Source organism: Gymnoscopelus microlampas, assembly GCF_963454915.1.
Source record: "Gymnoscopelus microlampas genome assembly, chromosome: 19".
NCBI lineage: Eukaryota > Metazoa > Chordata > Actinopteri > Myctophiformes > Myctophidae > Gymnoscopelus > Gymnoscopelus microlampas.
The window spans coordinates 2,842,922-2,858,902 of NC_139956.1; the positions used below are offsets into that span (position 1 = coordinate 2,842,922).

General features: G+C 45.5%; 1 protein-coding gene across 1 annotated transcript; it reads left to right on the top strand.

Annotated features, from left to right (window-relative positions):
• Positions 1-1,811: 1,811 nt before the first annotated feature.
• prox3 (prospero homeobox 3) lies at positions 1,812-15,374 on the top strand. The gene is given in 11 exon segments (XM_084043131.1): positions 1,812-1,912; positions 7,076-7,411; positions 8,660-9,029; positions 9,617-10,055; positions 11,008-11,241; positions 11,244-11,264; positions 11,266-11,422; positions 12,676-12,797; positions 13,261-13,373; positions 14,080-14,185; positions 14,879-15,374. Coding segments are annotated over 10 exon segments (2,070 nt in total). The 5' UTR covers positions 1,812-1,912; positions 7,076-7,077; the 3' UTR covers positions 15,053-15,374.
• The last annotated feature ends 607 nt before the right edge of the window (positions 15,375-15,981 follow it).

The following is a 15,981-nucleotide window of genomic DNA, read 5'->3' on the forward strand; positions in this document are numbered from 1 at the left end:
AAAAAAAATGCCGAAATTAAGTAAAGAAATCCGGTCCACCTCACAGGCCTCTCTAGGCTGAATTAAGGGCCCAGCACGTCCCTGATAGACAAAATGAACACTGCCATGCAGAGCACAGCAGCAACAACAGCAGCCAGTCAGAATGAAACCCAGGACAGGAGTTGATTATTCATTTGAATCAGCCGTGTGGAGGGGGATGTTGTAGTCAGATTAATAATGTGACCCTTTTTGATTTCCGGTTGTGTTGCCACATTATTGTTGACTACCACGGATCACTCAAATGAATTGAATGACTGACAACAGGAAGTGATGCCCAAAACAATTCACGCAAGGGCTCATGGGACACACGCTGGGCAAGACCTGATATGAGATGTTGGTTGTCTAGGAAGTTGACAACCGGAAATGGTTGAATTTGGCGGAAGTACCGCCCAAGGAAATGACGTTGATGCTTTACAAATTTGTTAACATTCTCCGTGAATGTAACGAGTGTTGTGATTGGTCAAAAAATATCGTTTCCGGGGGGGGGGGGGGAGTTGAATGTGGCTTGTTTTCACCAAAAGACAAAAATGAACTTTTACAAAATCCTATAATACTAAACGAAACCAGCTAGTGTATGGAAGTAACGTTAGTGTTTTCTCACCGTCAGTTGATGCTTCATATCCATAAGAGTCAAACCTCCGAGATCATTTGTTTATTTTTGGAACACAGTTCTATGGGAATTCAGAATGGGGGGGGGGGGAACACGACCCAGGTAGGATGAGTAAATTACGTCAGACTTCGGTGCTCTATTATTATTCCAGTTGACAGTTAACTGTCCTTTGAAGTTGTGCAGTTTAAATCAGTCAACACGTAGCTAACTGTAACGTGTTTTGTGTGTAACTGTAATCCTGATAGTTTTCCGTGCTTTCTGACCATGTTTCCAGATTGGATGTTTTACAGTTTGGGTTTTGTGTTGTTGGTTCAACACCAAATGAGATAAGAAGACAGTTAATGAATTACTTTACACTATACCTAGGACCTGCAATGAGCACGCTCACACACGCACGCACGCACACACGCACACACACACACACACACACACACGCACACGCACACGCACGCACGCACGCACACACACACACACACACACACACACACACACACACACACACACACACACACACACACACACACACACACACACCTATTGTACAATTTTCTACAGGGTAAATTATCCTCTGGTAGAACTGTATCAAATGAAAACAATCCCCTGCTCTCTCTCTGTGTGTGTGTGTGTGTGTGTGTGTGTGTGTGTGTGTGTGTGTGTGTGTGTGTGTGTGTGTGTGTGCGTGCGTGCGGTGGTGGGGGGTGGCAGGCTACATGGGAGGGACTGGACCACACAAGCCCACCCTACCTGATACCTAGTAGACCCCCACAGAGAGAGAGAGAGAGAGAGAGAGAGAGAGAGAGAGAGAGAGAGAGAGAAAGAGAGAGAGAGAGAGAGAGAGAGCATAAACATACTAGAGGGGTGTCAGGGATTTAGGGGCGAAACAGGTACAAGTGGTATAGAGGGAGGAGAGAGAGAGAGAGAGAGAGAGAGAGGGGGGGGGGGGGGGGGGTGGCAGAGAGAGTGAGTGTGAGAGAGAAAAACGAATGCACGGGTAGAGAGAGATAGGGAGATGAATAGGCAGAGAGAGAGAGAGAGAGAGAGAGAGAGAGAACGACAGACAGCCATAGAGGAATAACAGGAAAGTGTGTGTCATCACAGCGCGGTGTTGGGTTCGCGACCTGCCCGCACCACACACATACACACACACGCACGCACGCACGCACGCACACACACACACACACACACACACACACACACACACACACACACACACACACACAGGGACACAGACCGCTCCTCTCCTCGCTGCCTCCTGTGATCAAAGTGAGTTTTTATACTTTAAACTAAAACATATCCTGGTATAAACTATAAACTTTATATTATTTACTACAGCTGTCTCTGTGTTATCTCATCATTAATCACGTCATTAGACGCGTTTTTAATTTAATGCGTTAATTATTTGTCTTTTAGCTGCGACATCAGTTCATGCATGGCCGCCGGCGAAAGATTTATTTTATTATTAAATTAGTATTATATATTTTAAGTTATATTTTATATTATTATTACACATTATTATATATTATTATATATTATAAAAATATGATTATTATATATTATAAGTTATATATTATATTATTAAAATATTATTATTATTATTATATATTATAAGTCCATGCATCACCGCCGGCGTGCGATTTATATTCCGTTGTAACGACAGACAGTCTGTGTCGCGAGCAGAGAGCAGATCTACAAGCTATCAACGCTCTGCACACACAGAGAGAGAGAGAGAGAGATGTGTAGATCTGCGGTCTTGTTTTGTTTTTATCGCGCATCACAGTGTTGGTGGATTCCTGTTCACTGTGTTGCGTTACACCCATATGGGTGACCCAATGAAAAGTGTGCCTCTGGGGTGGAGTTTATTGCATGGGCCTATTTGGTTTTAAGGGAAAATTCATTATTCATGCGTTATTGTTGCTTAAAAAAGGCGAGAGGATGAAAACGTTTTTAATATTTTAGTTTTCGTGTTTGTTGTTTCATCATTGTGAGTTAACGGGGTGGAAAACTAAAACTATGCCGTTGAAAATGTACTGTAGCCGAAACGGGGGAAAGGCAACATATGGGGATAGGTCACCGATGTGGGTGCGACAGGTGCATGACAGCGGCATTGGATGCCTCTCTTCAGAGCGCTGTTACACACAAATGTGTAACTCAATGAAATGTGTGCCGCTAGAGTGTAGAGTTTTTTGCTTTTTTAAAAAAAGGGGAAATGCATTATTCATGCGCTCGTGTTACCTAAAATCCGACAGGATGAAAAGTAGTTTAAAACAATATATATTTTAGTTTTGCTTGTTTGATGTTTCATTAACAGTGAGTTAACGGGGTAGAAAACTAAACTATACCTTGGAAAATGTACTGTAGCCTAAACTGGGGGGGAAGCAACATGTGGCGATAGGTCACCGATGTGGGTGCGACAGGTGCATGCAACCGGCAGATGTTGTTGCTTCAAAGCCACTGAAGGCTAGAAAATAATAATGACAGAAATAGATACTGTTTTAAAATGTTTTTTTTACCGGCTATTGTCACATTCCAAATAATATTCTTAGTATAACCTTTAGAGTTCAAAACCAGATTAAAATAGCCGCTAATAATAAAAACAATAATGATGATGATGATAATAATAATCGTAATAATAATAATAAGTTACAAAGATAGGCCGTAACCCCTTAAGAAATTGGGGTCCAGCGACCCGCAGCGCGCAGGTGTGGGTTCCAGGGGGTCCCCGCTCCCCAGCTAAATTAATATAGCATTACAAAATTTAACCAGTGTAAAGGAATATATACTGTTAAGGAATACACCCAAACAATGACATTGTTTTCTATCACTCACTCACTCAGACCCATGAAGCCTTGAATTCATGGAGATTTTTGTTTCTGTCACATTCCTGAGCCAATAATCCAATATTTGCTCCGTAACTCCAAACAACTCTCACAGTGTAATAATCACTGTTGATCAAAGGGTGTTAAGATTGGTCTCCTATTAACTTCAATTAGTCAAATATAAAATATTGGATTAACTGGCTCAGGACTGTGACAAAAAACTAAACAAAATCTCCATGAATTCAGGGTTTAGTAATTGATCTAAAATAAGTTTTTTTTTTATTCTTCTAACCCAGTAGTTCTCAAATGTTTCATGTCAAGGACCCCCAAAATTATTTGTATTTGGCCGCGGACGCCCATGTCAAAATGTTTTGTTCCAGGTATCCCCAAGAAGCAACGATTTGAGTTACAAATGTTCACTTTGAAAAATATTATTACGTTCAAAGATTTGCACACATTTTGGAGATGCATTAGGGTGGTCCCTGTCACAGAATGTTTTCGGACGGGGGTCTGCATGCATACATTGCTATGTTTTAATGTGTGTTGTTGTTGTTGTTGTCCACCCCCCCACCCCCTGGCTTTGAGAGGCTAATCTGTCCTGGTATCTATCAGCCATCTGGGCTGTATTATGGTGGAAGAACAGGCCATTTGAATAATTGATATTTAGCCTGTTTATAGGAGGATTAATTCTTTTCATGTTGGAACCATGCAGGGGACCAATGCACTGCTTCATCTACCTACCATACCTGTGTGTGTGTGTGTGTGTGTGTGTGTGTGTGTGTGTGTGTGTGTGTGTGTGTGTGTGTGTGTGTGTGTGTGTGTCTGTCTGTCTGTCTGTCTGTCTGTCTGTCTGTCTGTCTGTCTGTCTGTCTGTCTGTCTGTCTGTCTGTCTGTCTGTCTGTCTGTCTGTCTGTCTGTCTGTCTGTCTGTCTGTGCATCCATGTGGTATAAGTGGTAGTGTATCCAACTGAAGTGGATTATTGTGTTATCAGCGCTAAGTAGAACTACACACACACACACACACACACACACACACACACACACACACGCACACACAGGCACACACGTGCACACTCACACGCACACACGCGCAATAGAGATCTCTCTCCCTTTCTCTCCCCAAGGACCATTGAGCATTGTAATCCCTCTCTCTCATTCAGCCTCTCTCTCCCTGTGTGTGAGTGTGTGTGTGTGTGTGTGTGTGTGTGTGTGTGTGTGTGTGTGTGTGTGTGTGTGTGTGTGCGTGCGTGCGTGCGTGCGTGTGTGTGTGAGAGAGGGTAAACAGTGTGATCAAACAGTGCTTAACAGGCGGTCTGAACTGATAACAGAGAGAATAGGAAGTGAGAATAGTGGGATGAGAGAGAGAGAGAGAGAGAGAGAGAGAGAGAGAGAGAGAGAGAGAGAGAGAGAGAGAGAGAGAGGGGAAGGAAACAGTGAAGGTGGTAGGAAGTGAGAGGTCACGTGTGTGTACAAAAGTTCAAAAACGTCATTTTTTATTATGATGAACACAAAGTGAGGTTGCGCAATGTTTGTGCCGTAATGGTTGACCTGTGGAAATACACAGGACTAGATCTGAAGGCCGTTATGGTCATTTGAAGTGTACAAGTGTTGAACACTTATACTGTAGCCTACTTAAGTACACTGTTGAGGTATTTTGCTGTAGTGTGTTCCATATGTGTGCACTTTAGGTGTTTTGGTGTGACTGACCAGCAGTGGTTTTGCCAAGTTTGGTATGGACTGTCACACTGGTTATGGTCACATCACAGTTTTACAGCTGTAACACAGTGGGTGAAATGTGTTTCTGTGCAACAAAAAGCTTCATCGTTTTTTGATGGTTTCCAGAAAGACAATCGTACATGAGGTTCAGACATAAGATGCATGAGCATAGCTGCTGGTGTGTACGAGCTCTTGTTTTATTGGATCTTGTTTATTCGATACACTTATTTGTTTGAGCTCTTGCTCATTTGATTTACCTATTTGTCTCATGTGTTTATGAAAGTAGGTAGCTGATATATTGCACTTTTACCTTAGCGCTAGGTATACTCTTAGTTGCTTGTTTTAGAAGAAAATGCACTTAAGACTTCTGGTGATTAGTAGTTTTCGTTCCCTACCTATGTTGAATGCACTTATTGTAAGTCTCTTTGGATAAAAGCGTCTGCTAAATGACTGTAATGTAATGTAATGTAATGTGTGGCTGCCGAGCATGCCATATGTATTATTCTGTTATTTTCTATGTTCCCTGATATCTATGTTTTTATTATGGTAAGAACGTTGTCTTCCGGAAAAGCAATATTCCGACTGGAATCCCTTATATGGTGGTGTGCCGGGGGAACGCATAAGGTGAGACGGACAGGCCAGCGTTTGTTTGTGAGCAGCGGGACGCTGACAAAAGTGTGTTCGTTGCTGTTGTTGTTGTTGGGCTTCTCAGCCGTTCCCTTCCTTGCCTTATGCAGCCAGTGAGTTTTAAGTTGGTGTGTTTGGGCCGTAAGAGTGCTAAAATGAAACCACCAGTATACCAGAACTACTGCCTCGTTTTTGGACCACATGAAGGGAGTGACAGCTGGTATACACTGTACGTACAGTCATTCCCCACCTCCCCCTCTGGTCCCAACCAATAGCATTCATTTCCGAGTGCATAGGAGGATATAGGAACATGGCGGATTTGAAATCGTTGAGAAATAGAGCACCAAAGTCCTGACGTCACTACCAGTAGAGGGCGCTTTTCGCAGGTTTGTGGCTTTACTTTTTGTGTTGATATCCTCATTGGGGAATCTTAGATGGCTTCATATAAGAACTGTGTTCCAAAAATAAACACACCACCCTGGCGATTTTACTCATATGGATATGAAACATCGACTGAAGGTTTAAATGTACACATTTACCCAAAGAGTAACACAATATAAACACTAGAAACGAGTCAAACAACCCAAAGACTACATTTCCCATGAACGCGGCTGCTGTGGGGACAGTGATTTCAGACCCGGAAGTAGTAGCTCTTAAGACTTTTAAGGCAGAATTAATTCAATTTTCGCCAGAAACAGGCTGTATCAAATATGAATGAATGTCATAAACGATGCAGAGCCACCCCCCTGACAAAAAACGCCAGGGTGGTGTGTTTATGTTTGGAACACAGTTCTTATATGACGTGATCTAACATTCCCAAATGGGGATTTCAACACAAAAAATAAAGCCACGAACCCGTGGAACAGCGCCCTCTAGTGGCAGTGACATCAGACTTCAGTGCTCTATTCACCTGTTTCCTATAGGCTGTGTGTGTTTCACTTCTTGTCGATTTGATCCAATGAAATCCAATGAAACTGGTCAGATGACCAATGATATCCAATGAAATCGACAGGAAGTGAAACACACAGCCTAGGAAACAGGTGAATAGGCTTCACTTACGGTCTGTAGAGTCTATGGGCGTAACATTGTCCATAATGTTTTACTGTCTATGGGTGGGATCCATAAGCACTGACACTAACACTCAACTATTACCTCAAAGTCACTTAACTCTCTCTCTCTCTCTCTCTCTCTCTCTCTCTCTCTCTCTCTCTCTCTCTCTCTCTCTCTCTCTCTCTCTCTCTCTCTCTCTCTCTCTCTCGCCCCTCAGTGATGGATTCGCCCTCAGATATCTTCGATGACTCCGCCCCACAGATGCGTGCGTTCGCCCCCTCCTCTCCGTGCGCCGCGGACTTCCCCGGACTTCCCCTGCAGTCTGACGCGGGACAGCCCCCCCTCACCGCCAGGAGACCCCCCGGCTTCCCCCTCATCCACCATCTCCTGCAGCCCGGTGGTGGTGGAGCCCCCAAGAGGTTCGGAGGGCAACTGCATGCGAACGCACAGCAGCAGCAGCAGCAGCAGCACCCCGCTCTGGGGGGCTCGCACCGATACCTGAAAAAGACCCTGGAAGAGGAGAGTGACGATCGGACAGAGCAGCGGACAGACGGTATGTATCTATGTACAGTATTATGTCTTTATGTATGCAGTGGTGGAAAAAGTACTCAAATGTTTTACTTAAGTAAAAGTATCAATACTGCAATGTAGAAGTAGCCTACTCTGTTGCAAGTAAAAGTCCGGACTTCAAAATGTACTTAAAGTACCAAAAGTAAAAGTACTCAAATGTTTGAAAATAGCAGATCTACAAGCTCACAACGCGTCGCGATGCGACACGTTGTGAGCTTGTAGATCGGCTATTTTCAAATAGCTTAGGTATGAAATGGGACAAAAGTGGTTAATGTATGTTTCATAATATCATAATTTTTCTGAAAAGTAACTAGGGACTAACGTTTTCAAATAATTGTAGTGGAGTAAAAGTACAATATTTGCCTCTGAGATGCAGTGGAGTAGAAGTAAAAGTATTGGATATTGGAAATACTCAAGTAAAGTACAAATACCTCAAAATTGTACCTAAGTACAGTACTTTAGTAAATGTACTTAGTTACTTTCCACCACTGCAAAAATACGATAAAAAAAAAAAAAAAAAAAAAAACAATCAGCAGTTACCATGCAATGCAAAAAGATAAATCATACAAATGTAAATGTGACTGTTATGTGTGAAAATAATAATAACTAGAAAAAGTGCTCCTCGGAGCACAAGTCTCCGCCAGCAGACTTGTGTTGGGAATGTTCTAATTCTTATGTTCTAATTCTTACAAAAAATAGAACATGTTACTGTGTCATAGTAACATGACACAAGTGTCCTATCCGTCTGTATAACTGTCCTATCCGTCCTGTCTGTATAAGTGTCCTATCCGTTCTGTCTGTATAAGTGTCCTATCCGTCCTGTCTGTATAAGTGTCCTATCCGTCCTGTCTGTATAAGTGTCCTATATGTCCTGTCTGTATAAGTGTCCTATCCGTCCTGTCTATGTAAGTGTCCTATCCGTCCTGTCTATGTAAGTGTCCTATCCGTCCTGTCTGTGTAAGTGTCCTATCCAATTGTTACAGTATCCGCCATTTCTCAGCCATTTCGTGATTATTCCTGTCTTACCTCACTTTGAAAGAGGCACAGACTCTTTCAAAGTGACACATGTATTCATAGGCCGTTATACGTCACTAGCCAATCGGATCACACTATTTCACCGTATTGTCACGTGTCACGTGAGGCTTGACCAATGTTAGTCCCAGTTTCAGAAAGTGAAAACAAACTCTCCTGGCGGAGACAATAAAAGTAACATTTATGTCCACATTCACAGAGGGAGGGGAAGACGACGGGACCGATGGAGACGAGTACCACCCCCTGGTGGCCGAGTGGAGCCACGACGCCCTGAGAGCCAAGAGGATGAAACTGGAGGAGGGGGGCGGGGCCACGGCAGGAGGGGGAGGAGGGGGGGTCGAGAGGAGGGGGCGGGAGAGGGGGAGGGAGGGCCGGAGGAGGAGGGGCAGAGAGAGGGAGGAGCTCAAGGAGCAGCTGGAGGAGGCGCGCGAGAGACTGCGCGCCCTGCGGGAGAAAGTGTGGCGGGCGTTCGGCGAGAAGGTGGCCGAGGCCGAGGAGGAGGAAGAGGAGGAAGACCGCCTCCGCGACGGGAGGGGCGGGAGAAGGAAGAGGAGGCGCGGGGGAGACGGGTAGGCGTGTCACAAGTATTACGTAATCGCCTATAATCACAACTATTTGAGATTGTCGTAATAATTGCTTCCATGTTGAAAAACTTTCATATATTTCATATACAAACCCATTGTAACTTCAAACTTCAAACTTTTTTAACCATGATAGATTCATCAGAAACACCCGTCCTTGGTTCTGGTGACTCATATTGTCCTTCCAATACGTGAGGAGACCGTGTTTTTTAATATTTTTTGGGGGGAAATGACAAAAATATATATACAATAACAACGTTAAATAAAATAAATGAAACATGTAATTGAAAAAACACGGCCCCCTCACGTATTAGGAGGGCAGGGTGAGTCACAAGAACCAAGAATGGATGTTTTTGATGAATCTAACATGTTAAAAATGGAGTTTGAAGTTATAATGGGTTTGTATAGGAAGGGGGCGTGTCTGATAAAACGATTATCAAATATATAAATACTGAATCAAGCAACTTATAAACTGTCTGGGGGGCTCACAAAAGCCTGTGTAGACGATAAAATGACACACATTTAAAAAAACAAAAAGTGAAATATCCCTTTAAATGTTAATGTAATCATGACAGCCCTAGAGACGAGGAGGACGAGGAGGGGGATTTCTTCGCGGACGGGATGATGATGACGTTTGACGACGAGGATCGGGATCAGACCGTCGGCGTCTCTCTCTCCCTGGTCGGCGCCGGCTTGAGGAAGCGAAGCTTCGCCTCCGATCGCGGAACAACAGAGAGAGAGGAGGAGGAGGAGGGGGCGATGATGATGGAGAGAGCGGTGGGGGTGTGGCTGGGAGAGCGGGATAACGAGGAGGAGGAGGAGGAGGAGGAAGAGGGCGGGCAGAAGTTCGCTCAGGCGCTGAAGCTGGAGCTGGGCGGCGCGGTGGCGCGCGTCATCGACCGCGTCCTCCGCCTGTACGGCGAAGGGACCGCCCCCGACCCGCCCCCGACCCCGCCCGCCTCTGGAGGAGGAGGAGGCGGAGCTGAGGAGGAAGAGGAAGAGGAAGAGGAAGAGGTGAGAGCCCCATAGCGATGTATTTAAAATGGACTCAAAACATACCTTTTTAACAAAGCTTTTGCTTAGTTTTCTTTAGGTCTTCCTTAGCACTCTATGCCTTAATTGTGGGATCGCTAAAGCGATCAGACTAATGTTATTGCCACTATTTATTATATATTTTTGGCGGCTAACTAGTCCTTCATACTTTTAGCTACAAACTCCGTTCCAACTCTTTAACGTTCAGCATACTTAGGACATATTGGCTTCCATTTGAATTTTTTGAAATAATGTGTACTTTAAGAGATATTTCACTTTTTACTGCTAAAACAATCCCATTCATTTCAATGGAGAAATGCCATTTAGCCACAGTGGAGCCTAGCAACTGCTTATTATACCCTAACAACACCATATTAGAGCCTAGCAACCACCTATTAGACCCTAGCAACCACCTATTAGACCCTAGCAACCACCAGTTTCACCCTAGCAACCACATATTAGACCATATAAACTGCATATTCGACCCTAGCAACCCCCTATTAGACCCTAGCAACCGCTTATTAGGCCCTAGCAACCACCTGTTTTACCCTAGCAACCACCTATTAGACCTTAGCAACTGCCTATTAGACCCTAGCTATCACTGTTTTACCCTAAAAAAAATACATTTTACACTATTCAACACTGCCAACACTAAAAAAACTTTTAACACTAATACTTTAACACCTTTCAAACCTTTCAAACCTTTAGAACTTTTAGAACCTTTAGAACCTTTAGAACCTTTCAAACCTTTAGAACCTTTCAAACCTTTAGAACCTTTCAAACCTTTAGAACCTTTCAAACCTTTAGAACCTATCAAACTTTTCAAACCTATAACACTACTAACACTATCAATATTCAATACCTGCAACATTCTTAGCGATCCCACACTGTTTCTTCAGGAACAGTACTTTCTAGTTATTATTATTATTTTTAGGTGAAGATGAGAGACGGGGAGTCGGGAGGAATCGGACCGCGAAGCGTCATGCGGCGCCGGGAGCGCCCGGCCGACCCGCCCAGACGGAGAGGGGCGGAGCCAATCAGAGGAGGAGGAGCAGGCCCGCCTACTCTCCCCTCGCGCCTCCTAAACCCGGCCTCCTCCTCCGCGCACCACCCCTCCAACCTCATCCCTCCCCTCCCCCACCATCACCTCCCGCCCCGCCCTCCCCTTCATCATCATCATCATCAACATCCCTCGCTCCTGCACCCTCCTCCTCCACCACCACCACCACCACCACCACCTCCTCAGCGGTCTAAAGACACCTCCTTCCTCGCCTCTTCCTCTAACTCCTCCTCCTTTCCGCCCCTCCCCTTGCCCCTCCTCCACTACTCCATGCAGCAGCTGTTCTCCCGCTCCCTTCCCCCTCCCCCCCACCACCACCACCTACCCCCCCCCTCCTCCTCCACCCACAAGGAGTACCCTGGCTCCACCACCAGAGGGGGCGCTGGTGGTGGAGGCAGCAACTCCGATCCCTTCCTGGAGTTCCCGCATGGGGCTCACTCCGCTGCCCCCCACCACGCAGCCTTCCCCCCGCTCTCCTCCCTGCTGGAGCCCCCGTCCTCGCTGGGCCCCCCCCACCACCACCACCACCCTCACCACCCGCACCACTACCCCCCCCACCACCACCACCACCATCACCACCCGCAGCACCACCACCAGCAGCACCACCATGTGGACAGAGAGAGAGATGCGGGGATGGACGGAGGAGACATGTACCTGCCCCCCGGGGGAATATCCTTTACTTAGAGAGAGGCTGAAAGTGTTGATTGAGCGTAGGAGTGCTTTGGATATGATGTCCATGGCTTTCGCACGCACGCCGTGCAATGTTCAAACCAATCAACCGTCGCTGTGCTTGAATGTCCTGTCATCTGCGTTATTTAACCTCGCGTCACCAGTCTTTCCGCGGCGGAGGAAAGCCTGGTATTCGTTCTAAAACTAGCCGTGTGATCCGGTTTAGAAAAAAGGAAAACAATCCGGTGGTATTAATTATACCAAAAGAAACAAAACGATTGTACCAAACTAAACAAGTTTTAAACTAGGGAACCAGGAGACCTGGTACTGCCAGACCCCTAGTGGTTGAAATCTGAATGGCCGGGCTTTGCATGACGTGTGTCCCTTCTATGACGAAAGGGGGACAGACTTTTTTGGCTGGGGCCGGGGGACAAAGTGACCATGCCCATGTATGGAGAAAACAGATACAAAGCCTCATGTAAGCCCGACCCCTTGGGTCTGGCAACTAGGGGAATCATTTTGGAGGTCCACAAGGCCGGTGGTTCCGGTCGTTGGTTCCGGCCACCTGATGACGTAAAGTTATTTCCGGATCAGAAACCCGAAATCCCAGACTAGCGTTATTAGCACAAATTAGCTGAAATAATCTTGAAGTTATTTTGCTGCATGGGGACCCTGTGTGTGTGTGTGTGTGTGTGTGTGTGTGTGTGTGTGTGTGTGTGTGTGTGTGTGTGTGTGTGTGTGTGTGTGTGTGTGTGTGTGTGTGTGTGTGTGTGTGTGTTCATGCGTCCTAGTCTCTTACTTTGGGCTTGTTTTTTGTAGACCTGTCTGCTTGTTTCTCTCCCAAAATCTGTGGACAGTGATTGTCCTTAACAGGTGAGATGTTCCACAGCCAGGAGGGCCTGTCTCCATGCCACCTGAAGAAAGCCAAGCTCATGTTCTTCTACGCTCGCTACCCGTCCTCCAACACCCTGAAGACATACTTCCCTGACGTCAAGGTTTCTATCCCTCGTCTTCCTCCTCTTCGCTTTGAAAAGCTTTCTTAGAGTGTATAGTCCAAGTACAGAGCCGTACTATACGATTATTGTGAGAGATAAACAATAATAACGATTATCATCCCATCCCTTGTTTGTAGTCACTCAGAGAGGAATTATAGAGATTTGTATCTCCTAACCTCTTCAGACAAGCTTTCTTTTATTTTTAAACAACATTTTTATCCCACGATTTTGTAACCCTATTTTTCACCCAGTGCCAATGCCTAAGCTTATAATCCTGGGCGCTACTCTCCCTCTTGCAATGCATGAGGAGCTAGCAAGCCGCTTCTTATCACCTGACGTGGGAGTTTCCCCGGTAGGACGTAGCTTCTTATCACCTGACATGGGGGAGTTTCACTCTCTCTCTCTCTCTCTCTCTCTCTCTCTCTCTCTCTCTCCCTCTCTCTCTCTCTCTCTCTCTCTCCAGTTCAACCGATGTGTGACCTCACAGCTCATCAAGTGGTTCAGTAACTTCAGAGAGTTCTTCTACATCCAGATGGAGCGCTTTGCTCGCCAGGCCGTCCGAGACGCTATCCAGCGGTACGTTCAGCGTCAACACACTAACACACTGCTCTCTGATCCCAGGCCTTCACAGACTCTGTTGAACCTGCTGATTAATGATTACGTTTCAGTCAGGAAATAACTCATGGATGGATGAAATATTTTTTTATTGAATATAGAATGAGCTATATATTTATTTTGGTTTGGCGATGAATTGGATCTGCTTTTAGGTACTCTGAAAAAAGCACATTACATCGCCCTACCAATAGGGACTCCGAATCCCCCAGTACATAAAAGTCGATCCAAAACGACAGTAGCTGGGGTGGTGGAGGGTGAGCAGCAAGGTTTAAAGCAGCAGCAAACAGCAAGCAAGGAACAAACGCATGAACAGGAACAATTGAAACGTGAACGTTTATAAGCAGGCATCTCTTGGCCATAGTGTTTATTTGCTGCACCATTCCACAGCCCACTGTTAGAGGCTTAGAGCCCAGTCAGGCACTCTGGAGGAGATGAGACCATTTATTGAATTGTATTTGGCTGTGTGTCTCTGCTCCTGTGATGCTGCACTGCAATCTGCACAACAATCTGCATGACACACACTGATTATGAACATTATCTATTAGAGTTTTGTGTCGTTTCGTAATTTCTCATCTGGCCGTCTGTCTGTCCGTCTGTCTGTCCATCTGTCTGTCTGTCCATCTGTCTGTCCGTCTGTCCATCTGTCCATGTTGTGTCTCGTACCCAGGGACGGCATGGCTCCGCTGGGCAGAGACAGCCAGCTCCACATGGGCAGAGACACTGAGCTCTACCGCATTCTGAACATGCACTACAACAAGAGCAACATCTACCAGGTAGGACTGTGTGTGTGTGTGTGTGTGTGTGTGGGGGGGGGGGGGGGGTTAGGGTTGGAACCAATCTACAGCACGTTGAGAGCTCGCAGATCTGCTATTGTCGTGCGTGACACCAGTGTAAAACTAAGTATAACTTACTTACTAGACCCTCCAGAAAAATGCGATTATGCGATCGCATAATTTACCGCATAATCAGCAAAATGGCGCATACTTATGCGGGGATAATGTTTTTTCAAAAAGGCTGCATCGCATCTTATAATATGCGCATTGCATAATATGCGCATTGCATATTTCCGCATATTTCGTAACTTTTCACATATTTCGCATTTTTTGCAACTTTTTGCATATTTTAATATTCGCATATTGCTGCATACCTCAGAACTTTCCGCATATTTCGCAACTTCCCGCAATTTCACTGCATAAAATTGCAAAAACACCCGCATATTTCATCGCAAATTCAATGATTTTTGCCCGCATAATCAAGGATCTTTGCCCGCGTTTTGCTGGAGGGTCTAACTTACTAATTTTAGAGTGTAGGCCTAAGGGGTAAAAATGCCATTCATAAAGTTGCTGTGTAAAACAAACGTGTGTGTGTGTGTGTGTGTGTGTGTGTGTGTGTGTGTGTGTGTGTGTGTGTGTGCGTGTGCGTGTGCGCGTGCGCGTGTGCGCGTGTGTGTGTGTGTGTGTGTCCAGGTCCCAGAGAGGTTCATCGAGGTGTCAGAGCTGGCCCAGAGGGAGTTCTACTCTGCCATCCAGACGGGGAGAGACAGCGACCCCTGCTGGAAGAAGGGAATATACAAGATCATCTGCAAACTGGACAGTCCCGTACCGGACGCCTTCAGACTGCCTGGATGCCCTGTGGGCTGATGTGTGTGTACACACACACACACACACACACACACGCGCACACACGCACACGCACACACACACACACACACACACACACACACACGCGCGCACGCGCACGCACACGCACACGCACACGCACACGCACACACACATGTTTTTATTACTATACTTGTGAGGACATCAACACTTTAGGACAGCCATGTTATGAATGCCATTTAAAAATAATAATTGCCATTTTTAACCGTAAGCCTACAGCCGAAAAACAGCAGATCTACAAGCCCACAACGCGTCGCGCTGCGACGCGTTGTGAGCTTATAGATCAGCTATTTTTCGGTGCATGACACTGGTGCGCAACAACAAAGTATAAATCATGTTGGACTCTTAATTCCAATCCCTAAAGCTAACCTCTAAGACACCTAAATGTCTAATCCTGACCTGAATGTTTTTTTTCTAATTGTAAACGTATCTCTAAAAAAATGATTTTTTAATTATGAAACAACCATTTGTCTTGTGAGGACCAGGAAAACGGTCCTCGCAATGTATATTTCTTCAAATTCTACTATACTTGGTCCTCGCAAGTATAGTAATACAACACACACACACACACACACACACACACACACACACACACACACACACACACACACACACACACACACACACACACAGCCTTGTGACAGCACTTAACCGAATGCCGAGAGAGAGAGAGAGGAGGTTCACGTAATTTAAACGAATAACAACGGGAATCCCCCTTTCAAACAAATCTGCATTCTTTATTAGTTATTCTTCTTTTAGCATATATAGCAAGATGGCCGCCGCCACGGACGTTTTTGATAAACGCCGCCATATAGAGCGATTTTCAGACTTTTTCGAAAAGCTCCAGGATCTTGGCCCTACGTGGCTCGGCGGAAAATTTCCATGGGGGGAGAGGCCGGAAGCCCAGGAGC